This window comes from Pleurodeles waltl, chromosome 4_1 (genome assembly GCF_031143425.1).
Source record: "Pleurodeles waltl isolate 20211129_DDA chromosome 4_1, aPleWal1.hap1.20221129, whole genome shotgun sequence".
In the NCBI taxonomy this organism is placed as follows: domain Eukaryota; kingdom Metazoa; phylum Chordata; class Amphibia; order Caudata; family Salamandridae; genus Pleurodeles; species Pleurodeles waltl.
Genome location: NC_090442.1, coordinates 784,999,792 through 785,025,884, shown reverse-complemented (window position 1 = coordinate 785,025,884; position 26,093 = coordinate 784,999,792). Strand labels below are relative to the sequence as shown.

Here is a 26,093-nt window from a genome sequence, read left to right as displayed (position 1 = left end):
GCCTGGTCTTGGAGCGCTTCTGGCTGCAACCGCCATGTAGAAATTACCTGGCGGGTCGCACCTCAACCCAGGGTTATTTTGAGCGGGGAGTGGTCCGACAGTGTCGTAGCTAAATATTCTGACACATTCATCAGCACGCATATGTCAGTGGTGCCCCAGAATATATCTATTCTTGTGTGCACCTTGTGTGGCACAGAATAAAATGAGTATTCTCTCTGTCTGGGGTGTTGTATTTGCCAGAGGTCATGGAGTCTCATGCCGTCCGCCCATTTCTGTAGTGGGTTCTTGGTGTTTCTGGATATTACTGCTGATTTAGGAGGGGCTGATCTGTCCAACTCTACGTCAGGAAGACAATTGAAGTCACCCCCCCATATGGTGGGCGCTGCTGGGTTGTCTAGTAATGCCGGGGTGAGCGACTCCAAGAATCTCGCCTGCGCATTGTTGGGTGCGTATATCCCTATGAGAGCTAATTGTCTCCCATCTAGGTGGCCTTCCACTATCACATACCTGCCCCCTGTGTCAATCTTGTGCGAGGTTCTGGCAAACGGGACACCTCTTGCTATCCAGATCAACACCCCCCTGGCATACGCTGAGTGTGTTGTGCCTGTGACCTGCCCGCCCCATTCCGTCTGAATCTCTTGTAATTCATCTTCCATTAAGTGTGTTTCTTGTAGGATAGCTATGTGGGCCTTTAGGCGCTTGAGGCGTGCATGCACTTGCGCTCGCTTGCTCGGTGTGGACATTCCCCTTACATTCCACGTAATTATCTCATATTGTTGTGCGTGTGCAACGGTTTGTTGAGCCATGTTTCCCAGTGTGGTGTCGTGTTCATTTGCTCCCTCTTGGGTCCTATTTCCGTCCAGCTGTCTGCGCATTTTACTAGGTCTTTGTCTGAGGCTGGCGAGCGCGTTAGTGTACCCTGCTGGCAGTGTTGACCTCGTCTAACCCCTTTAACTCCCGCTATCCCCCCCGCCCTGTTTACTAATTCCTGTAACTGATTGCTACCACTCAAACTTAAAGAAAAAAGGAAAAAAAGTAAGAGAAGAGACCCATCTTTGTTGTTTGGTGGGGTCAGTATCCGTTCGGACACTCGTGGGGGGGCACTCATTCGGGACGGGTGTGTCACCTATGCGGAGCACACACCCTTCCTCAGACCTGGTCTGTGAATGTGCACGTGCATTGGCGTGAGCACCCCTGGGAGGGCCCTCTCATTTACCCGTCCCCCCGCCCCTCCCCTTTGCCGCCTATTGCGCTTATACCCCTATGATCACTGGTGAACAGTTTAAAAAGATACTTTTCGGAGCCAATGCGGTTTGTGTTACGATTCCTGCTTTAGCCGCTTTGGGATTCTGGACTCCTAGTGTCCTGTCTAGTTTCTGACAGTCTCACTTTGACTGCATTGTTCAATTCACAGTTGGTCTGCTGTTCTTGGAGTGACATCTGGGCCCCTGAGCGCTTCCGTGATTGTTAAGGTTGAGTTGGTCGTTTCCGAGTCTGATGCAGATGTACGGGTCGTCCGGAGTGTCTCAAAGGGGTTTTGCATGAGTATCGGAGTTTCTTTTAGTATTCTCGCTCTTTCTTCTGCCGCCTGCTTCTCAGTGGGCTGGCCCCTTGAGCGTCTCTTGCTGCGTTTCCTCATTGCGGTGGTGGTCCATTCCTCCTCCTCGGGTGCACCCTCGTTTGATTGCGCAATGCCTTTGGCGTGCATCCATGTCCAGGCATCTTCTGGGGATGCGAACATATGCGTGCGGTCATCTAAGCTCACCCTCAATTTAGCTGGAAAGAGGAGAGCATACTTAATGTTGTGCTCCCGGAGTCGTTGTTTGATTTTCACGAAAGAGTTCCGCTTGTTCTGTACTTCTTGAGTGAAGTCCGGGTATGCGTGGATCACTGCATCCTCGAATTGAAATGGACCTTTATTGCGGAAACGCTGTAGTATCAGGTCGCGATCCCGGTAGTTCAGGAGTCTCACTATTAGAGATCTAGGAGGCTGACCCGGGAGTGGAGGTCTGCCCGGGATTCTATTTGCTCGTTCTACCGAGAAGAACTTGGAGGGGGAGCCATTCAGTACCTCCTTGATTAGCCATTGCTCTGCTGTTAGTTCCGGGTTCTGTTCTGGGGGGAATTCCGGTATCCCCACTAGGCGAATATTGTTACGTCTGGATCTGCTTTCTGCTTCTTCGGCCCGTCTCCAAAGGATCTTTACTTCCGCGTCCAACCGTTGTATTTGTTTCTGATTATCTGTTACTGTTAGACCTGTCGCTGTTAGGGTGTCCTCCGTTGCTTTCACCCTCTCTGACAATTTCCGGTGGTCCACTCTAAGTAGATTTAAGTCTTGCGTTACTGCGTCTATCTTATATTCTAAGGAAGATTTAGTGTCCATTATAGCCTGTAATACTTTTTCGAATTGCGGCGAGTGCGTTTGGAGTGTGTTTTCGAGTGATTGCAAGGTTGTATTTTGCGGTTGTTCAGTGTGCGCCAGGCCCGGCGTATTTTGCTCCTGGTTCTTTGACGTCCTAGATTTCCCAGCCATTTCTTCACCTTGCGGACGTCGCGTTCGACCAGAGATGGAAGGACTGATTGGATATAATTTTCGGTGGCCGTGTGTTTTCGGGTGCGACTATGCTTCTTCCAGGATGTGGCGTCTTTTTTGCGGGGCTTTTTCGTTTACTGTGCGAGGCAGGCCCGAAGAGTGATGTGAGATGGCGCTGTGACTCCTACGGCAATTATGAGAGGGGGGGGGGAATCGGCCCACCCCTCCGGGGAGACCCCAGGCTCGCGGGTCCGGCGGGGCACAAGATGTTGAGTGTGTGAGCTCCACGCCCCCTGTTAGGTGCCCCCCACGCTGTCCTCCTATGGGGGGGGTGGGGGATGCTGGGGGGGGCCGCGCCGTCTGCGTGGGGCCACCTCCGTCCACTCACGATTCGAGGACAAGTCTCTGGGTGCACTCCTGCGTGGAGGGGAAAAGGTGAAGAAAGGACCGTCCCCGCGCTGGGCACCCCCAGCCGGTCCCCGCTGGGGCCGGGTGCCGTCTCCCACGACCCCTGCGTACAGGAGGGGGGGGCGAAAAGGGGATGTGGCCGTCCGCCTGTGGCAGGCGCGTCGCACTTCACCCATGGTCACCGGTGAGCGCCCCTTATGCCGTGGTCCACAAACACTGGGGCGGCCCCCCCTTTTCAGCCCGCGGCCCCCAGACCGAGCGCCGCAGGCCGGGTCACAACCCCAAGGCCAGTTTCAGCTCCACGCCGCGAACCGTAGGTAGGGAGGGGGAGCGGTGCGCGGCGGTCGGCAAAAGGAGGCCGAGGAAGTCCGCTCCAATGTAGTGCCACGCTTTGGCAGCGGGCGCGTCGTCGGGGCCACAGATGCCCCCCAAAAAGGGGAGGGGAGGGGGGGAAGCCCCCTCTCTTTTGCTTGATTTCGCCAATCCTGCTCCCAGCAGGATCGGCCTGGGTTGAGGCGTGGAGCTCCTGCTCCGTTCGTTGCTTGGTAGGGAGGGTGGGGGAGGGAGCGGAGTGTCGCCCCCGGCAGCCAAAGGCCCGGGAGGGCCGGACCAGTGCTCGGACCCCCACGTTTCAGTCCCGGGGCTCAGAGACTTCCAGCCGCCGCAGCCCCCTCCTCACCTGTTCCCGTCCTTGGGATCGGGAGCCGCTTCGCCGGGCGCCTCCTTTGTGCCTCTGGATGTCCGCGATAGGGTCGACGTGGCTCCAGCCGCGCTCCGGCAGCAATTTGTGCGATCCTCGGGTCCAGGGCCGCCCCGGGGGCTGGCGCGTATCGCCCTTGTTGATGCGCCCTGCCCGGGGGTGCCCGGCAGGATTTATCGTCCAGGCCAGAGTCGGAGCTCCCTTCTCAAGCGTCCGACTCGGTCGCCATCTTGGCTCCGCCCCCTGGACACAGTTACGTTCTGGGATTTCTATCCATCACAACAAGCCCAGGACTTTTACACTATGATTCCAATGATTCAGGCTCTGTCATGGATCATTGTTAGAGCGACTCTGAAGGTTCTTGACCACGTGCATCCTCTTTGTCTGCCTTGCCAGTTGGCAGATGCGTGCTTAGAAATGGAATTTGATGTTCCAGTAGGCCCAGTGTCAATGCAATCTCACCAATGCCATCTAAGTCTCCGGGGATAGGGATCAAGATTTGCAGTGGTGGCTGTTCAAATGCAATTGGTCCAGTGACAGCCCCCCTCCCTTCTTAACCAGATCTGATAGTGGTGAAGGACTCATTCCTTCTGGGTTATGGAAGTTATTTGAGGGAGGCAGAGATCAGGGAACTCTGGTCTCAAGAGAATGGCAGCCTCTACATCGGTCTGCTGGAGTTATGGGCCATTCAAAAAAATCAGGAGCAACCTGGCCCAATTTGTCCTAGTGGCTCTGGATTGGGCTAGGAGTGTGTGGTACCTGAGCCATCTGGGCATGAGTATCTGTCCTCCGATCAGTCTTCCACTTAGCGAAGACCTCTTTTTTTCAAAAACAGGACAGGTTTCTCAACTCAAATCTACTCATTCTAGACCTAAATTCATGGAGAATGAGCTACAGCAGTTGACTGCATTTGATTTGCTGCCTGTAGTATTGGATGTCATTCTTGCCACAAGGACCCTTTGATGAATCCATTTACGCCAGGTTCTAGGGCAGATTTGCAGTATGACAAGACATTTGCAAAATCGATCCCTTATAAGCTTAGCTTGTGATATACTTTTTTTGTTTTGTCTTTTATACAGCAAGGTCTTATGGTGGGCACTTTTAAAGGTTACTTGTCTGCCCTTGAGCTACATTTGCTAGACCAACCATCCTTGTTTACACCATCTGATTGGATGACATTTATTAAATATTTGATACCCATATCCTCTCCTAAACTATTTGCGATGGCAAAATGGAACCTTAACTTGGCCTGGCCATTTCTCACGTGTATGCTATTCAAACCAATGCACAGCTATTTTGTGCACCTCCTGACCTTAATAATGTCTTTCTGAATGCAGTTACATCAGTTTATCGCAAGAGTAAACTACAAACCCTTTCGGTGCAACCGACCTACACCCCCTTTTTCCCGAACATATTTGTGCTGAGGACTTTGGTGGCTTTCCAACCTTAAGTTGCGACTCTCTTCCGCGACTGGGAAACCTTCACTCTACCATTGTTCTTTGTTTCCCTTCACCTTCTAAAAGAGGATGAAAGGCTCCATTAGTTAGAGCCCAAGAGGTCTTTAAGTTTCTATATCGATTTTACCACGTTTTGAGTGGATGATCAGTTTTTTGTGGGGTTCTTTGGAGTGAAGAAAGGGAAGGCTGTGCAGAAGAGGACCTGTCAAGGTGGATTGTCATCTGCATTAAGATCTGCTGCAGAATGGCCAAGAAGCAGCCCCAATGAGGTCTGAGAGCCGCTTTCACTAGAGCTACGGCTGCTACCACTGTACTGGTACAGATAGTTCTTTGTGTATCTGCCAGGATACAATGTGTGCATCTGTGAATATGTTCATGAAGTTGAATGCTAGATCCGGCAGAAATTACATTTCACCCACTCGGTCCAACAAGACATTTTGGTCTGAGTCTACAACACAGATCCTCCACCTCAATAGGTACTGCTTTAAAGTAAGGAATCTGTGGATAGAAGTATCCATCAGAAGAACAAGTTACTCACCTTCTGTCATGCTTTTTCTGGTTGATACTCTTATCCCACCACAGATTTCAAACCTTGCCACCTGCACACCTTCTCAATTTTTGGAGTGGTGTCTTTTTAACATCTAAAAAAGTTCTAGGTTGATACTGGGCACACTATTAACAGCTATTGTTCACGCTCCATGTCTGAGGATATGGAAAGGATAAATAATAAACTGGTATCAGTACAGAGAGATAGCCCTTACCTGCAACTCCACTCCGTCATTTCTGGGTCAGTGCTATGAAAAAGTTTTCCAAATCCAGTTTGGCAACAGGGAAGTCTTCTAAAGTGAGGAATCTGGGGTTAGATATAGTGTCCTCAAGAAATAAAGGTTACTGACAGTAAAGAACTTGTCAATAACTGGCAAAAAAAAATCTGAGAAGCTAGTCGGAGTGCCTCAACTCTGAATTTACTAGAACCTACATTTCTCTAATCCTGAAAGAAGGCAAGAATCCATTGCTCTATGCAAATTATTGTACCATCTCTTTACTTAATTGTAATGTTAATATGCTAGCGAACATTATTGCTACAAAGCTGGGGAAAGTCATCCCATTACTTGTACATTGGAATGAAGTGTGCTGTGTATCTGAATCATCTAAGTACCACTTGCGGACCTTTATACAACTTATTTGGCAAACTAGTCATGACGAAGAAGAGCAAATGATGTTGATAAGGTATTTGATTAAGTTGAGTGGGCCTATGCATTTTTCTCATTGGAAAGCTTTATAAACACGGTCAACTGGCCGTCTTGAGATCCCTTGGCCTCCAATCAGATAGAATCCCAATCAGAAGAGGGACCAGGCTAGGTTAATGACTAGACGAAGCTAGCTTCTCCTTATCCCAGCCTCTTTTTGTTTTGGCTTTAGAGTCTTTGGCCTGAGCTCCTAGTAGTTTGTCCATGATTAGTGGGGTTAATACTGTAGTTGGAGATCTTAGGTATTCTGTGCAGACAACATAAACTGTTAGTATCTGCCCTGGTACTTCTTTGCCTGCACTAATGGTGACCATTTCCATGTTCTCCCTCTTCTCCGGGTATAAGATAAACTGAAATCAAAACAAGGCTTTACCCATGACTCTCCATTTGACAGATGGATGTCTTGCTAGATTACTATTCAAATAAGCAAACTAGAGCTGTCCTTACTGGGTAGAATGCAAATGGTCACAATGGTGATGGCGCCAAGTTTAATTATGCCTTTGGCGAGCCACCCATCAGAATTATCCACTAACTTCCGGCAATCTAATGACTGCCTTGTTAAGGTCTGTGTTCTGGATGGGAGACTGCAAGATTGAAACTGTATAAAATGTTTGTTTAGGTGGATTATTTATTCCCCATGGTGAGCTTTATTATAAATCTCAGCTACCTTCTCAGTTGGCAGTTCTCTTTATTTTGCTTCTGGTAATGCCAGACTGGCTGCTTTTGGAAAGCTAGCTGCAGAATGATATAAGAGGCGCTTGAGTCTTGTTAAGACGTCAGAAACTCTCAAGAGTTAATGAGGATTCAATACTTTGAAGGATTCTGCAGATATGGTTGTTCTCAAATAAACATGTTGGTCTTAATGTCTTTTACTTCTTAGTGAACCTTGTAGGACAGCACCTATTTGGTCATGGGGGTGCATGCGTTTCATTGACGAGCCTGGCCTCTGAAGGTACGCTGACCACCAGCCAGGTTCCATCTGATGGTTTTCTACAGCTCTTTCTTGAGCTGAGCATGGTTTTCCACATTGGCAAAAAATGTTGTTGGAATAGGTTATTGAACAAACAAAAACAAATAATGACATTTGCCATAACTGATTCTGTTCTACATTTATATCTTGTTACGATGCCGGAAGCTTCAAGAAACCGATCAGAGACGTGTACAAAACACATATTGGAGAAAACCCACGGAACAATTCCTTGGAGTCAGATGACCGACCCAACTTCACAGAAACTAAATTGATGAGTAATGTTCAGAGCATGTGACAGAGGTACAAGAAAAGCTCATCCAAAATTCATTTTTTTCAGGATGTTACAAAACTGGCACTGGTCTCTTTACAAACTTCACAGAGCACACCTGAACCATAGTCCTACTGCTGGTTTTGTAGTTAACAAGACTGAGACATACTCCATGTAATCTAGTCTTGCCACATTTAAGTTCCTTTTTGACCGTCCGTTTGGCACACTTTCAAAGACAGCAGTAATCTCCCTATCATCTCATCCCTGAAGCTAGTGATCTTGCACAAGACATTATTGGACTTACTAACCACAGGAACTGATAGATTGATCCAGACTGGTAAAAAAACTACTCAAGCTCCTTGGAATTCAGCCTTGTCGGCAGTGGCGCAATATGATTGTTATATTAACCCTTTAATTACATTTTGGGTCCCATAAACTGATGGAGATACTGCCCTTACTGTGATTTTCAGAATGATTCCTGTTTGATACGCTATGCTACAGAAGTGTGAGCATATGCTATTGTATTTGTATTATATCTAAACAGTGTTGCTTAGCTGTTGGTATGCCTCTCAGAGTCATGACTGTTAGAGATCTGGTTTGTAAGAAATTGGATTATTATTTGCGGTGGGTGACTACCCATCTCAAGGAATAATCGCAACTCTTTTCAGGGTGAATCCTCAAAGTCACTAAATTAACTTGAGCTCAGCCCCTGCCAGCTATGGCACAGAGCAGACAGGCTGAACTTTAAGGCAATTTATAAAGTATTTAAGCAGTACCAAAACATTAATAAAGTCAAAATGCCAAACAATAAAAATCCCTTACGAATTAGAAAATGGATTAAAATGTAATAAACAAAATTACATCAAAATGCCAAAAACCCAATAAGGGGAAGGAGAGATATGATAGAAAGTGTGCCAAGAAGCACAAAGCTTAAATGATAATCAATGAGTGTGGCAGACCGGGACCTAGGTGCAATTTGAGGCTGACCATGAGGGAGCACGGCTCTGATACACCAACAAGGTTTGTCCTGGCCAAAGAGTTTACCTTCTGACTTATCCTTTTAAGTCCCGTCCACCACAGGAGTTTACTTCTAAAGCACCCAGAACCTCAGAGAAGGTACTTAGATACTCATAGCATGTCTGGCAGAGGCCTACAGGAGTGACCAGTCCAGGTCCAGTTGCCACTGTCAGCTGGGAACTTTCAGGTCAGGAAAAAGTCTCTTGCAGCTTGTTGCCTTCTTGTATCCACATAACAGTTTAGTCATCTGACCCTTGGAGTCCACTTCTTTGTCCAGGTTTCAAGAGGAAGCAGGTCCAGTCCTTCAGGGCTCCTATCAGGTCATAGACTGCAGGTCATGTCCTCTTCAGATCTTCCACTGGTCCAGAAAGCATTCTGAAATGGGTATCTGGAGATACCATATTTATGCCTGGCAGAAGCAGGTGGGTGGGTGTGACTCCTTGCCCCTCTCTAACCAATGGAATAAATGTCTGCTGGACTAGACACACCAAATTTTGCAATAGGTCCTGTTTGGCTTACTGCAAACCAACCCAAAATACAGTTTCTAGTACAGATCCAAGATGGTGAAAATCTTCGGCTACACTCAACTTAAGCTGTGTGACCTTGAGAAGTGTGAGGAGGATTGTACTTTGGTAATCCTAGTGTCCTCCCACATCTAACACTAATATCCGTTTGGAGGAACGCACTATACCCACAACAAACCCAGAGACAGAAGTCTGATAGGACAGCAACCAGACAGTGGATACACAAGAATTGTCCTTACATTCTGTCTCTCCCTTTAAAGTGTGCCCCAAGTGTTACATGTGGCTCAGCAGACCTACCAAGCATGATTTGACGCTGTCTGCCAAAGAGATGCCCACAGCCCTCACCCTGCATATTCTGTGGAGTTCAGAAGTGTCTTAAAATGGTAACTAAGTCAACTTTAACGTCAGCTCTCAGCAAACAGTTAAATACATCATACGCCAACACCCGCACCATCCTTTACTTTTCACACAGTCGACCCACCTTCCTTCAGACCTGCATCAACACAATGTCATACGACAACCACAGACATACTGCCATAAGCTAATCATCATGTATGACAATAGAAGAGCCCTTATATGTGCATGTAAACACTATTGTAAGAACAGACACCCCATCTCACAACTTCACAGCTTCATTTATAATTACTACCAAGTAAAATACTTCCATATGTACAACATTAAATTGCCACACAGCCACCAAGTTATACTCCTTCACAAATCATTGTACCCTATATACCTAACTTAATGGATCTAAACACATACATTAGTACACACTTACAGTAACCATAATAAGGCAATATTCAGTATACCATATGTCAGCACAACAGTCATACTCATACACAACAACCATTTACTAATGCGAACCAGTGTGAGTACAAGAATTTGGTTTCACAATTGCACGTCCTATTGCACACTAATAATGATTAAAAAAAAAGTGTCATTTAAACAAATTACATTGCAGACTTACTCTTGTAATAACACAGGTAAAACAGCCACCCCATATACCGAAGTATGGAAAAAAGTGATGGGTGGAATGCTTAAATGAATCTCAGCCATTGGTAATACCTTCAGGCTGCATTTCAGTGTTTTGTTATTTTGCACACCATGCTGCTTCAGTTTGGACCCAGCTATTTGCAAATCAGTCTTTGTGAGAGGGCAGTTTTTACTACCTGGTTCATCCACATTTTTTGCTTTTGGACCACCTGTTTTTTTTTTTTTTTTTTTACCTTTTACTGTGAAGGAGCTCCATAATTTGGCACTCACCCTCAGTAAACTCATTGCAAAATGGACTGCCCGTGTTTACTGCAGGTGCCTCCTTGTTAAGCAAAAGCTTCTGTGACGCAGCAAGAGTAGGAGGCCCAGGGCTGGTTATACATGATCACGTGTGCACACACGTGCACCCATGTGATGACTGCGTGGGGAGAATTCCTGCTGTGTGCATCCCAAGGTAGCCTGGCGCAGAAGGGGCCATGCAGAGTAGGTGGTGATCAGGAGTAGGCCTTATGAGATGAGCGTAAACATGTGAGGGATAGTCATTATGCTTACTGTCTTCATTATATGCCAATGGGAAGGGCTGCCCTAGGGCACAACTCCAGTTCCCTAGGGTCCACAGACTCCAGAGTTGCACCAATGTACACTGCAACCTGTATGAAAAGAACAATGCAGTAGGTTACAAAAGCATATCTGTACAGCCTATGGGTCATCCAGGATTTGCATCTTTCTCTAACTCAGCTCAGGATCAGGGCCAATTACTGCTCTCCGCAGCTGCAGGAGGAGAGCAATACATCAACTAGCCAGCTGTCATTCCATGCCAGGAACCGGGCATGCACCAGGGCCCTCAACAAGGGGGGGCTGGGAGAGGCCCTGGCAGGAGGGTCAGGGAGGAGAGGGGCTGAGTACCTCAGAGCACATGTGGCAACTGACTTCTGGACAACGCTACTTGGAGTCATCCCAGAAGACTGTGCTGGAACGTTGGGACAGGGGGCGGAGAAGGGGTGTGGCACATCCGGATAGGCCAGAGGCACAGCCCTGCTGGACACTTCCACCTCCCCTTAAAAAGTCTTGCACAGGTTAGTGACCTTTCTCTTGGATGTGCTTCTCTGCAGAACACTGGGACTGAAGGCGGGTGTCATGGACAACTGAAAAGATCCTCCTGACTGCCCACTGGGGAAAGGACTCTGCCCCTGAATGACCCCAGACCCCGTAACGAGGTAAACTGGTCCCCTCACTCCCTCTGTGGACCAGTTGGGGGAAAGACTGGGCCCTGGCGCAAGGAGAGTGCACTGCCCAGAAGAGAGAGAAGCATCCAAATGGAAAGCTGGCGCAGGGAGTCAGTTGGACTGGTTCCCTACCAGGTTGGGAACCTTCTAGGCCAGGAAGCCTAAAGAAAATTTTCCAGGTGGCAAGGGCTCACCCCCAGGAGCAATATGAGCAGAAAATCATCAAAAATGGCCCCACCGGCCCGCTATATCCCTGTGTAAGGTTTGGCTAACTTTGGCTCTTACTGGCCGGTGATGAAGTGCATGTGGCTCTTCTGCCAACCTCCAACTTGCCCCCAGGGTGGGCCAGGGCCCGGGAGCTTCCCCAAAGAATATCTGGGCCGGGGAGCACCATCTCGCTTCCTCGATGGTAGAGGGGAGGGGCCAATGATCCCATCCCTGGGCCCCCAAGCAGGATATGTAGTTGGGAAGCGCCTTTGCGCTCCCTGTGAATATGGCAGTGGAGATGTGGGTGGGGCCGACCGCCAAAGTGAAAGTCAGGGAGTACCATTGCGCTCCCCGTAAAGATTGCCATTAGGGGCCTAGGACCCCATCCCTGGGCCCCAGAAGAGAACTGGATCGGAAGAGTGCTGCCGCGCTCCCCCCCTTGTAGGTGGAGGAGAGGCCCAAGACCCGATCTCTGGGCCCTGCATCGGCCTCCGGCAACCAAGAAGGTGTCTGCTCGCAGGAGCTGGCAGAACGAAGCAGAGTGCCAGCTCCCGGGGCAGCACTGGAGTGTGCTGGCTGTGTGGGGGAGCGGGCCCCGCTCCTCAACTGAAACTTACCTTATGTGGGGGATGTCCGGGTGGGACCGGACACCTCAGAGGGAGAAGTCACTGCCGTGTGAGGCCACCAATGAACGATGACACAGAGCGGCTCTCCCCAACACAGCAGGAGAGCCAGCATCAAATATGCATGCTCCTAGAGGAGCGCCCCATAATGCTTTGCAGGGCCCGGCCCAATTTTCTCGTCAAATCACTCTTTTTTTCCATATAGGTGACCCCAGGAGAGTGAGGTCACCAACAAAGGATCACGAACTGTGGGAGGAGCTGCAGCAGGCGCACAGCCTCCCCCCAGGAAGTTATAAAAATGTCCCTACCTTCAGTTTTAGGGGACTTTGAAATAACCCCTTAAGGGTTTCAATGTGTTTTCAAGCTTAGTCCCAGCTGGGGCTTTTGTTTATGGTGGTGGAACTGCACCCTTTAGGGGTGAAAATCATTGCTGCAGTCCTTGTGGCCTGAATGGTGATAACAACAGATTGTTATAATGGTGTACACCCTCTAGGGGTGTGAAAGGCTGTAAGTACATGTGATTTTACAGAAATGTAGTCCTTTTGGAACTATGGATAAAGTGCAGCACGTGGTGCTGAATATGATTAAAAACGTATGACTACAGCAATGTGGCCAATAACGTGATGTGTATGGCATTATGAAAAGGCACCCTCTGGGGGGCAAGATGGTATTACACAACCGTTAACAATCAGATGAGTTCCTTTTAGGGACGGTCAACTGTGCATCATTTATATGTTGAATGCTTCATTGTAGAATATGATTAACCTTTGCCCACACCCTTTAGGGGTGTGGTTAGACTGCATAGACTGAGAGTAATCATAACAGCACAAATCATTACAACCTGCCTATACATGTTTCTTTTTGATGCTTATTGGAGCAATGAAACTGACAGCCACTAGTGATCAAAGTAGATGTTCTTAATTGCTAGTGTTAGGTGCTCTCACTCCAAAGTACAGTCAGATATTACAGTGGAATACAAGTGAATGTTTTGCCATGTGGGTTGTTGGTTTATATCTCCGTTTGGGAGAGACAAGAATTATTATGCAGTGTCATCCAAAGTAATTCCCATCAGCTTGTGTATATTTGTAAACTGTGGCATTGTTTTGAGTAGTGTGTGTGTAATAAATGTACTTTTCCTTTATCAAAAGAAAAAGCACGGACTAGACAATCAGTGAGTGTTATTCTTGTCTGCTTGTGAATGATGATTAATATCCCACACCACCTCCCTTGAGTAAGTCTTGGACTGCTCTGCAACGCTACCCTATTACAGTCAAGCGATACAATGGGGAATTTGGTACCCATTGGTGGTCGAGTATGGACTCATTACTTGGGCAGGCCACACAACTAACGACCGACCCTCCAACAGTCTTGACCCAGCTCCACTGTGAATATTCCTGCCAGAAATTCCAGGACAGGTCTTCACTGAACCGGAACACAAACAACTCAGTACTGGCTTTACCCTCTTCTGGGCTTTTCAGTTGGCTTTACTTTGGATTCTGTAGCACAGTGAGCACGGGACCCATGTCGGGACAGACTTGTCACACTCTGGGCTTTCTACTAAAGTATACAAAAAGTGATGGGTGGAATGTTTGAATTAATCTGAGCAACTGGTAATTACTCAAGGCCGCATCCCAGTCCATCATTATTTTACACACCATGCTACCTGTAGGACAAAACCAGTCGTGGGTTGCTTTTGGTCTGGCTCACAGGAAACCTGAATTAATTAACAGAAACAAGGCTGATTTGCATATGGTTGGGTCTAATATGAGGTGGCATATGGACCAAAAAACGATGGAGTAGGATGTGGCACCAAGTAATTACCAGTGGCTTAGATTATTTCAAGTATTACTCCATCACTTCCTATTTACTTCCCAATCATATACACATTGCACTCTTAACATAGCTAGCATAAATCAGCCAAACACACTTCCGTTCACAAACACATCTACCATTATATACCCACACCACTATCATTATAGACCAATATGCACCCTTACCTACTTTTTACAATGCTCACCAGTTACACTTTAAAAAACGTCACCCCATCAGAGAACATTTCATATACTTACAAACTGAATCCCTATCAACCAATAACATTTAGGAGAGTTTCGACTTAATACAGCGGTATTGGGATCCAAAGAGAAGGTAGGCCTCTTAATTTGGGACTTTCTTTACTTTGTTATGGGGAAGCCACTATAAACATATAATTTCTAGTGAGCAAATAATAATAATAAGTACCAGTACACACACTGACAAGGTTGACACACTTGTGTGGAGGTGTATGTGTGGATATCACAGAGGAGCAAATGCTACTCGGGAGCTGTTACTGAGTTAAGGAATGAAAACAAACTTTCTAATTTTTTTTAACTTTTTCCATTTGCAGAACCTGCAACAAAATTGGCACAAGCTCAACCAGTCTAACTATGAATTGTCATTACACATTTTGCACAGTTTGGTTAAGTGGGCAAACGTTATTAAAAAAATAAATCTTTGGATGTTCATACCAAATACCCATGTTCAATTTTGCGCTCTCCTTCATCCTAGACTACTCCGTAGATTTAGCCCAAAGCCAAAGAAAAGTCCTCCCAACTGTTGTGATAAAATAACGTTGATGTTTAGTACCATAATGCACATCATTTGAGGCAGCTTAAGTGATGCAAGGTTTTGCGTATTATAAATGACCTACCACACAGGACTTAGGGGGTCATTACAAACTTGGCGGGCGGCTACCGCCGCCTGCCAAGCAGTAACCACCGTGCGGCCGCACTCCCGCATGCCCCATTATTACATCCCCGCTGGGCTGGCGGGCGCAAACCATGTTTACGCCCGCCGGCCCAGCGGGGATGAGGCCGCAACATAGGAGCCGGCTCCTAATGGAGGCCGTGCTATGCAGACAATGAAAAGCTGGCCGGGGCCCTGTTAGGGGGCCCCTGCTAGGGGGCCCCTGCACTGCCCATGCCAGTGGCATGGGCAGTGCAGGGGCCCCAAGGGGCCCCAGGACACCCCTTACCGCCAGCCTCTTCCTGGCGGTGCAAACAGCCAGAAACAGGCTGGCGGTAGGGGGGTCATAATCCCCAGGGCAGCGCTGCTTGTAGCGCTGCCCTGGTGGATTATCACCGCCGGGGCTAAAACGGCGGGAAACCGCCGGGCCCGGCAGTGCGACCGCGGCAGTGCGACCGCCGCGGTCATAATACGGGTCTCCGTACTGCCAGCCTGTTGGCAGTACGGACGCCACATTACCCCTGGCGGTCTCTGACCGCCAGGGTCGTAATGACCCCCTTAATCTCATGACAAATACATATGTTAAGTTTGCTTGAGTATGTAGGTAACTGCAGTTTTAAAATAGGCATGTGACACTATCAAAAATGGTCTTTCACTAGACTACCATGTCTTGGCACTTAAGGGGTTAAACTCAAGATAGTCCAGTTCTGTTTTATTACAGAAAAGTGCATAATTGAGGACAATCAAATGAGCCTATAGGGGCAAATCGGGTTGTGAAAAATGAGGCTTTTTTTGTGAAGATTTTTGTTTTCACTTATGTTTTTGTCTCCATAATTCCTAATCATAGCATTGGTGCTCTAGGTGGTGTAAAAGTATCACAGGTGTTCATAAACATTGTAATGATATCTAATTTCTTAATTTCTGTCAAACCAACAGAAACATCAACTGCTGAAAAACTTGCTCCAAACGAGCTGCTTTCAGGAGAAGTCCCTGAAACTGATTCACACGTTAAATGCATGGAAATATTAAATAACAGTTTGGAAAAGCAGGAAACTCCTACACACGCTGATGATGTTCAATTCAGTGTCTGCAGAGGAAGCCGCTTTCAGTTTTCCACTGACAAATGGAGACCATCCACCAAACAACAACTAGACTCCGGCCCTTCACTTAAGAAGACACTGCAATCCAAACCATCCACGCAAATTAAGCAGAGGTCCAATACAAGAGAGGAACTGTCATGCAGAGAGAATACTAAGATGACGTCGGAGAACCTAAATGCTGCTAAAGACCAGGCTATTTCTATAAAGGGAAAAACATATAGGTGTATTAAATGGGGGATTTGGCTTGGTTGGTTAACAAAGTTGACGGCACACCAACAAAGGCACCTAAGTGTAAACCCCTTTCAGTATGAGGAATGTGACTTTGCTTTTAAACACTTTCCACATCTGCAATTCAACCATCAAATGCAATCATTAGCAAAACCTTATACCTGCATCTATTGTGGAAGGAGTTTCAGACAGTTATCAAATTTTAACAGGCATGCGCGAATTCACATAGGTGAGAAACCATATTTATGTTGTGAATGCGGAAGGTCCTTTAGATTGTCATCATCTCTTTTAGCACACCAACGGGCACACCTCCAAGTGAAACTGTATACCTGTATAGTATGTCGAGATCACTTCAGTAATTTATTAGCATTAGCCCAGCACCAGTTGACACATGCAAGGAAGACATTATTTGCATGCAGTAAATGCTGCCAGAGTTTGATTATTTCATTATCGCCAAAAGAACACCAGCAAATCCACTTAAAAGGCAGTTTGTTTACATGCAGCAAAGGAGGGGATCCTTTTAATTTCCATTTGGATTTTACAAAGCATCAGAGATACCATGAATGTGATACTGAAATTGCCAGTGTGCATCACTGTACAAAATGCAGAAAAACATGTGAAAGTAGATTTGCTTTGATAAGACACCAGATAGTTCATACAAGAAAGTTCCTTTGTTCGATATGCAGGAAGGTATTCTTATGCTACTCCTCTTTAGCAGTTCACAAGCAAGTCCATTTAGGATTGAAACCTTACAAATGTGCTGAATGTGGTAGGGCTTTTGACAGGTCATCCTATCTAGTCATTCATCGGAAAATCCATCGGAGATTACAGACAACATGCACACAATGTGGAAAGCGTTTCAGGAGATTGACATCTTTAAAACGACATAGGCAAGGTCACAAAGTACTTAATTCTGGAGAGATTATCAAACATGTGAAAGGAAACACCAACAGAATTGCTTACTTGCCGTCTTTATCCCAACATTATACTCACATAAATTCAGCCCAGTGTAGAGAAACTAAATGGGGAGACAAAGTTAAATCAATTACTTATGATGAGTCTGGAAAGATGCGCCATCGAGTACACGAAAAGCCGAGTGATGCATGCTATGACTGTAAGAGGAATTATTGGTTAATCACTTCCTTGATGAAACTAAAACATGTGTACTTGAGAGCCAAATTTGACATGTGTAACTACGTTAAAAAAAGATTCATGGAATTTCCAGCTCAAATACAGCTCCTACCCGCAAAGGTCAAGGAAAACCGTAATGCTGGTGATGAAGGTGGGACAAATGCTAAGCAGGTTTTGAGCACCAGCAGAAGTCTGCAAAGACATAGAGAAAAACAACCAATTGCCAGTAATGATGTCAGGAAACGTCATAATCACTATTCACATATTAAGGTATTTAAAAATTCTTCCAGGTCTGAGAAACCATCAGGAAGTAGGCACAAATGTAAAGATTGTAAGAGGACATTTCGATGTAGATCTGTTTTGATGCAACATAGGAAAATACATAAAACAGGAAAGCCTTACAAATGTCTTCAATGTGGAAAGATGTTCAGTTGGCAGTCTAACTTTGCAGTACACTTACAAACCTATAGAAACGGGAAGCCATACAAATGTAATGACTGTTGTATGACATTCATCAGTTCAACTCATCGAAATGTATACCGACAAGCACACACTGTGAAGATGCCATATAAATGCAAAAAATGTGGGAAAACTGCTAGAGTGTCTACCTCAACCAAACCCAAGCAAACTCACAATGAGGAACACTTATGCAATGAATGTGGACAATCACTAATGTTATCCGCTCTGACCACAGGCCTCCTAAAACACAAAAAAGCTGAATTAGAGAAAGAAACCCAACTTGAACATTGTGCTCCCCATAAACCAACCTATTTTTGTAAAAGGTGTGGAAAGAATTTCGAGCATTCATTACATCTGGTAAGACACAAACAAATGCACTTGAGAAAAACACGATACCCGTGCATTGAATGTGGAAAGAGTTTTACCCGTTCAACATCTTTGGTAATTCACCAGCGAATACATACCGGAGAGAAACCTTATGCATGCAGTGAATGTGGAAAGAGATTCACAGACTTATCAGGCCATTTGAGACATAAGCGGGTGCACACTGGAGAGAAACCCTATTCTTGCAATGAATGTGGTAAGAATTTTAAGCAATCATCAAGTATAGTACACCATAAACATAAACACAAGAAAGAAAGAAATTATACTTGCAGTCATTGTGGAAAACATTTCGTTCATGAAACAAGTTTAAGAAAACATGAGGAATTCCACATTTCACATAAAATGTTGCAGAAAAGGAATACATTAAAACAACCTAAAAGTACAATTGTATGTAGTTTAGATTTGGTCAAACGCCTCCAATCTCATAGGAGATATAAAGTTAAAAACAAAAACAAAGTGCACCTTACAGGCATTGACCATGAGACGAAAAAGCTACACATATGCACTGTTTGTGGAAAGTCTCTTAGCTGGCAAACAAACCTTACAGCGCATATGAGAATACACACTGGTGAGAAACCATATCAGTGTGAAGAATGTGGAAGGGCTTTCATTAGTTCTACACATCTGACTCTGCACCGCCGCACACACACAGGTGAGAAACCATACAAATGTAATGACTGCAGCATGTGTTTCACCCAGTCTTCAAGCTTAAGCAAACACCGGCGAACTCACACTGGAGAAAAACCATACTTGTGCAGTGAATGTGGAAAGACATTCACTTCCTCATCTGCCCTTTTGTCCCATCAGCGCAGACACAAAAAAGAGAAATCTTTTACTTGCAGTGATTGTGGAAAAAATTTCAAGCGCTCTTCACACCTTGTGAAACATCAGAGAATACATTCAAGAAAAAAAACTCTTCCAAGCTACGAACAAAGTGAGACTAGAGGCAAAAGGTACACCTGTAAGAATTGTGGCATGTGTTTCAACCGCATATCGCACATGATCATGCACCAGCGAGTACACACAGGAGAGAAACCATATATATGTGATATATGTGGGAAGTGTTTTAGCCAGTCATCCAGCCTCAACAAGCACAGGCATATACACACTGATAAGAAGCTACACACATGCAATGAGTGTGGGAAGAGTTTTAGCCAAGCAGTCTCACTAACTACTCATCAACAAACTCACAATGGGGAGAAAATTTATCAGTGTAGTGAATGCGGAAAATGTTTCAGTGAGGAATCTGAACTCTTAGACCATAAAGAAATCCATTCTGAAAAACATGCATACAAGTGTATGAAATGTGACAAGACATTTGAAAACAGCCTATCCTTTGAGGTGCACAAAAAAGGTCACACAGTAGAAAGAATGATTGGTGCTAACAGTGATAAGTGTGTTATCAAAACATCTGCCAGCACTGGCCCTCAGGAAATTCCCCTAGGGCAGATGTTATATTCTTGCAATGAATGCACAAAGAGTTTTCGTTTGTTGTCAAACTTAACAGCACATTGGCAAATACACAAAAGAGAAAAGCCATACAAATGTGATGTGTGTGAAATGACTTTTAGTCAGTTATCACAGCTAAACTCTCATCAGCGAACACACAAAGGAGCAAAGTCTTATACATGTGACGAGTGCTCAAAGTGTTTCACCCAGTCCTCATCATTAATTCGACACCAGCGAATACACACTGGTGAAAAGCCTTACAAATGTGGGGAATGTGAGAAGAGTTTTTGCAGACTACCTACCTTGATTTCACACCAGCGTGTTCATACAGGAGAAAAAACATATAAGTGCACTGAATGTGGTGAGCGTTTTAGCCAGAACTCAACATTTTTAAGACATCAGAAAACTCATGCAGATGGAAGTATTTACAGATGTAATGAATGTAAGAGGATATTCAAATACATGTCAACTTTGAAAATTCATCAAAGAACTCACACAGTGACAGATCTTTGCATTAACAGTGACAATGATGACAGTGTTAGTAAGGCAACTGCCTTAAAGGTTAACAAGCAAACTGGCAGTGATGATAAACCATTTGCTTGTACAGAATGTGGAAAACGATTCATTTGGTCATCAAACTTGGCTGCTCATCAACGGATACACACAGGAGAGAAGCCCTACAAATGCAATGTGTGTGACATGGCTTTTGGACGACTATCACACTTGAACATGCACACACGGAAACACACAGGTGAGAAACCGTATGCATGCAATGAATGTGGGAAGACATTCGGTCAAACGCAAACCCTTGCCAGACATCTTCAAATACATACAGGGGAAAAACCGTACACTTGCAGTGAATGTGGGAAGAGTTTTAGCCGATCTTCATCCCTGTATGTTCATCAGCGTATACATGCAAGAGAAAAAGTGTATAAATGCAGTGAATGTGATGCAAGTTTTAGCCAGTCATCAGCCTTGGTCACACACCAGCAGACACACAAGGAGAAACCATATGCATGCAATGTATGTGGTACACGTTTTACTCAGATCTCAAATCTTCAGATTCACCAGAAAACCCACACAGCTGGTTATTCATACAAATGCAAGGAATGTAATAAGATCTTTAAGTACAGCTCATCACTGCGCATGCATGAGAGAACCCACAAGAACAATAAATTATGTGTGGACAATAATAATGAGGGAATCATAAACAACTCAGCAAACTTAGAAAAAAAAACACAAACTGATACCATACAAAAACAATACACATGTTCTGAATGCGCAAGAAGCTTTGCACGCTTATCAATGTTAAATAAACATAAAGATTGTCACACTAGAGAGAAACAATACATATGTCATGAATGCGGTAAAGAATTTAATTGGTCGTCCTCGCTAATTGCACACCGACGTATACACTCAGGAGAGAAGCCACACAAGTGCAATGAATGTGATATGGCTTTCAAAAGTGCATCACACCTGACCATGCACCGCAGAACACACACAGGTGAGAAGCCTTACACCTGTTTTGACTGTGGGAAGAGTTTCACCCAGTCTTCAACTCTAGGTAAACATCAGAGGATTCACACAGGAGAAAAATCCAGTCTATGCAGTGAATGTGGAAAGAGTTTTAGTCGTTTATCATCCTTAATGCGACATCTGGAAACACACTCTGGAGAGACCACAACCTGTTCAAACAAAGTCTACCAGGAAAAAGCCAGTGTTTCTGAGAATTCCAGGTAAAGCATACAGTCAAGCTATTTGGTTCCATAAAGTGAAATGACAATCTCTTAGCAAATCAAATGAAGATTTGAACGCTTCAGGCTTTTTCATGACTCCTGGGATAAGGCCCCAGGGTGAGCAACAAGTCTAATGTCTGACAAAAAGCACCAAACCCATAAATGAGACCAGATGAAATTGGAGCAAAACATTGATAAAAATACAATGCAAGATTATAGATTTTGAACAGGAGATGGGACATAGAAATACATTTTGGAGGCAGAGAAAGCTGTGACAAAACAGAAAATAGACTTGAATATATAAAGTACGTTATTCATCACTTTCCAATTGTATGCTACAGTTTTGTAAGACAAAGCAGTATTGTATCCCACGTTGGTTTTATGTAATTTAACTGTGATCTCATGTCTGCCACTGTTGGCTTGCAGGTATGCCTATAAATATGGCTAGATTCAAACATATTGATCCGTTTTCATACTTGAACGAGCTTGCATTGGACTGAATAGAGAACATTGGTAAAGGTAGGGGAATAACCAGAAAACTACTCTTCCTGCAAAAAAGAGAAACAACCGGTTTCAAAATCTGAATAAATGTAAGGGCCCTAGCAAGCATGGTGGACTATAAAGAGGCATGGGCAGGAGTGGGTTAGAAATTGGGACTGAAAACTCCTGTAGATACATTGAAATGGCTGCCCATCATAGCAGCTCTACAAAATGGCTCAGTGCAAATCGGAGAAAAAAGAACCCCAATAATGCTACCAGTTGTAACTGGAGAAGATCACATAGTTTGTAACTTTCTTTGCTGCACTCAAAGGAAACCAGCTGAACACAGAATAAGGAAAATGCACAGCTGACTAATCAGTGCATACAGCTCCACCTTTTTCAGTGCTGGAGACTAGAGTGCTACATCAGACCAAATTGCATAATCCTATATTGACTTTATCTCCTCAAAATTGCAGAGCTAACTACTAGAAAGTAAACTGCTTAAAAATTGTGCATTGAAGGATCTGTCTCTAACAGTGCTTTTTGGCTGCGTTTGAAAGGCATAAAAAGTATGAAATAGCAGAAGATGCAGTTAGTGTCTGTCGAGCAGAACAGGGACAAACCACTAGTTATGGGGTAGATCTTAAACTTGACTTTTGAAACAGTACATTTATATCAGATGCTTAATGACTACATCTGTGACAACACATTCGGTTTGAAGATTATAAAGTTTTTTGGAAGACACTGTCATATATACCACAATATTATTGTATTCCTCCTATAGTGAATGCCAAATCTAAACACAACATAAAAATCAAGAACGACTTTATACAAAATTGAAAGAAATATGATATTCACAACACTGTCCACGGGAAAGTCAGCATCCATTAGAAATCATTGAAGGAAGTATGTGGTAACAGTGACTCATCAGCCAAAAATAGGCCAATACGATGGGCTTGCACTGAAAATATAGCACACAGAATTATAATGTAGTCCTGTCCATCTTGACAGACGCTGTAACTGTTGAAATTCTTCCACACCTTTTAGAAAATGCTAACGTGATTTTTAAGGTCTACACGATTTCTGTATGTCGATGCACTTTGTAGAAAATCTGTTTACATGCTTATCACTTGACAAATGATTTGAAGATTATACGTTGACACAATAAACACATGAATGAAATGCATATTTAAAGTGGCAGTGAGACGGCCAATTATCGTGTCCGAATAATTGGTGGAAGGATGCGTTTAGACCCAAAGGAGTGCCATGATGGTTTGTGCGTGATGAACATTCGCCTACAGATACATATACATTTTGAGATATACAGCATGGGAAGTATGCAATCAGAGCTCAGCTGGTGAACCTGGTTTACATTTTAGCGCTCATTTAATTCTAGTTTTCTCAGCAGTTAATACATTTTAGCAGTTATGATGATATTTGTTTGAGTAGCGTGCTACAGAGTCTGTTCATTTAATATTTCAGACAGTAGTGAAAAAATAACTTCCATCGCGGAAGGAGCTGTATGCCCAAACATGTGAACAGCGTCTGTTTGTTATGAATCTTGTGTTATTTTGCCCTAATCAACCAGCCAAGTTCACATTTCTGTGTTAGCTTCCTTGCTCTGTAACACGTTCAGTTTTTACTTAATGTAATGAAGAGCACGTTTTTTGTCATTCTCAAATCTAAGGTCCCCTTTCTGCACTTCTTCCGAATATGTAAAATAATTTGCAGTTTAAGTATAAGCTCAGGTTTGTCAGCCCAAAGGTTTCAATCCTGACTAAAATTCTGTATGATATTATTGTATCGTTTTCTCGTGGACTGCTGACTAAACCTTCTAGTTCAAGTATAGGACAAACAAGCTGAATTATATAACACTAGCCTCTTTTTTTAATCAAATTAAACGAGGTAAGTATTACACTTTATACGCTCTTATGTGAAGAGAGTAGCCAAGAAACTGTGGACTGTAAAGGAAAACGTAGTTTAAATATTGTGAATTCTTTCTGTTCTGGACGAGAACTCATTTGTTTAAGAATGCTTCTTCTACCATATTTTGTCTTTCTAATTGTATGCAGTGGATAAGTATTTATTGCGTTTCCTCAGTGCTTTGTAACTGGTTCACAGTATGTAAACGTTACAGAGTAATTTTAAATTATATTTATGTGGTGAGTTTAGAGGACTATTCATTTTCAGTTTCATATTCAATTACTGTTTTGTACTGTTTATTTTATTGATAAGAAGGTCAACAATAGAAATATATTTTAATTCCATACAAGCATTTTAAAATATCATCATAATACAAGTTACATTTTCCATGAAAATGAATATAAATTAAAAACGTGTTTATCAAGGTGGTGTACAAATGAACTGCATGCCATCCTGAGTACCCGTCAGTTCATTATGCAGAAACATTTTTAGAAGTGGCAGCAAAACGGATGTATTAGACGTATTTTGTAAATCTTTTAAGTATTGACCATAGATTCTTTTTCCCATGTCTGCCCCGTATTTCCAGTAGTGGCCAATAACGGGATTACCTTTAACCAAATTGAACTCTCGTACAAAGAGCTATGGAAAGTACGTAAAAAGAGAGTCATTCTTCAGCCAGGGATGGGCTTGATGAGAATTCTGTTTGAGATGTGGAGCTATGCCACTATCACCTCTCACTCTCCACAACACATTAATACACATTTATACAAGATCTCCATTGGTGAAACCTCTGTAGAGACTCCTTTCAACAAATTAATATTTAGGAGTCTACTCAACTGAAAATTAATGTTGTTTTTATTGTTCAGAATACTGAACACGTTTCTCTTTTTTTCCTCATTACTTGAAATAAGTGAAATGTCACTTCCGTTGACACGGAGGACTTTTACCTTGAGCCAGATACTATTTAACACACTCCTGATCTCTATAATTGAACTGTCTTACCTGTGTGCCATGTCTCTGTTTCGTGCCAAATAGCTCAGTGTGTCTCTTTTCTCTGTTTTCTACCCCTTGGTGTGAGCCTCTTTGCTCTGTATGTCTCTTTTCTTGGTGCCGCTCTGCTCTGTTTTTTCTTCCTACTTTGTGTGTTTTTGCTCAGATTTAGGTCCTATGTTTTGAGCCTCCTTGCTCTGTTTTGTGCCTCTTTTTGTGTCTTTCCTCTATCCTACAGCCCTTTGCTTTGTGTCCTTTGTTTATGCCATTTTTCTGTAGGACTCCCCTTCTTTTTACCACTATTTCCCTCTCCCGCAGCCCTCCTTAACTTTTTCCTGCTCACCTGCTTTCCGGCCTCCTGTGCCCCTCAGCCCCACCCACTGTCTCATGCGCTCCTTCCTCCTTTCGGGACCTGCTTAATGGTCACAGCATGGCGGACCCGCAATCAAGCAAATACCACTTCTAGCTTCAAAGGACATACCTTTGCCTGTACCACTGTCCAGACGAGGCCCTTTCAGACCTTGCTGTAGCGCCTTGAGGTTTCTGCCACACACCTTCCCTGGGGGTTGCTCTCTCTCTCAATTGTTTGCTTTCTCTCACTCTTCCTCAGTTGGTACCTGCCTTGGTATTCTTGCCATGGTTCTTCTTTCTCTTCACTCAATCACTGAAATATTTTTCTGCTTAGTGGTATCGCTCTGTTTGTTGCCCTTTGTTTTGTGCCTCTTTGCTCCATTTTGTGGCCTTTGTTTTGAGCCTCTTTGCTCTGGTTGTGCCTTCTGTTTTGTACCTTTTCTCTGTCCTATAATCCTCTGTGCCATTTCTCTTTGGTACTGCCCTCCGTTTTCCCACCCTTTCCCCATGCTCCTTATCTTTCTTCTGCTCTTCTGCCTCCCTCCAACCCCCCTCCCAGGACTGCACCAGGTGCCAAAGACAAGCCTGTCTGCACCTGTCTGTGTCTGGACAGACAGACTCTAATGACAGCTATTCGACTCTGCTCCTCCACTCCTTCAGTACCACCACTATTCGCCGAGCTGCTTCTGCATCGCACCACAACACACAGGGACCTTTCTACTGAGTCTGCTGTAAGTTCTCTTGCACTCACCCACCTCTTCCCACTCCTACACAGATCACACCCAGTACCCCACTCTCATATCCTCAAACAGACCAGCCACCACTCCCACATCACCCTGCATTTTCATGCATGCTCCTCAATACTCGCTCACTTACCAAACATGCACGAAGACCTGGAACCTACTGCACAACCATGCACTGTACCTGCTCTTCCTCATAGCAACCTTGTTGAATCCCACAGCAGC

The 26,093-nt window shown here is 44.5% G+C and overlaps 1 protein-coding gene across 3 annotated transcripts in view; it reads left to right on the top strand.

Annotated features, from left to right (window-relative positions):
• The window catches only part of LOC138288172 (zinc finger protein 208-like), a 74,679-nt gene extending 50,322 nt beyond the window's left edge, over window positions 1-24,357 (top strand). For all 3 annotated transcript variants that reach the window (XM_069229490.1, XM_069229491.1, XM_069229492.1), the window contains one exon: window positions 15,834-24,357. In XM_069229490.1, coding sequence (XP_069085591.1) covers window positions 15,834-21,388 — 5,555 coding nt within the window. In that variant the 3' untranslated portion in view covers window positions 21,389-24,357. The remainder of the gene's footprint in view (window positions 1-15,833) is intronic.
• The last annotated feature ends 1,736 nt before the right edge of the window (window positions 24,358-26,093 follow it).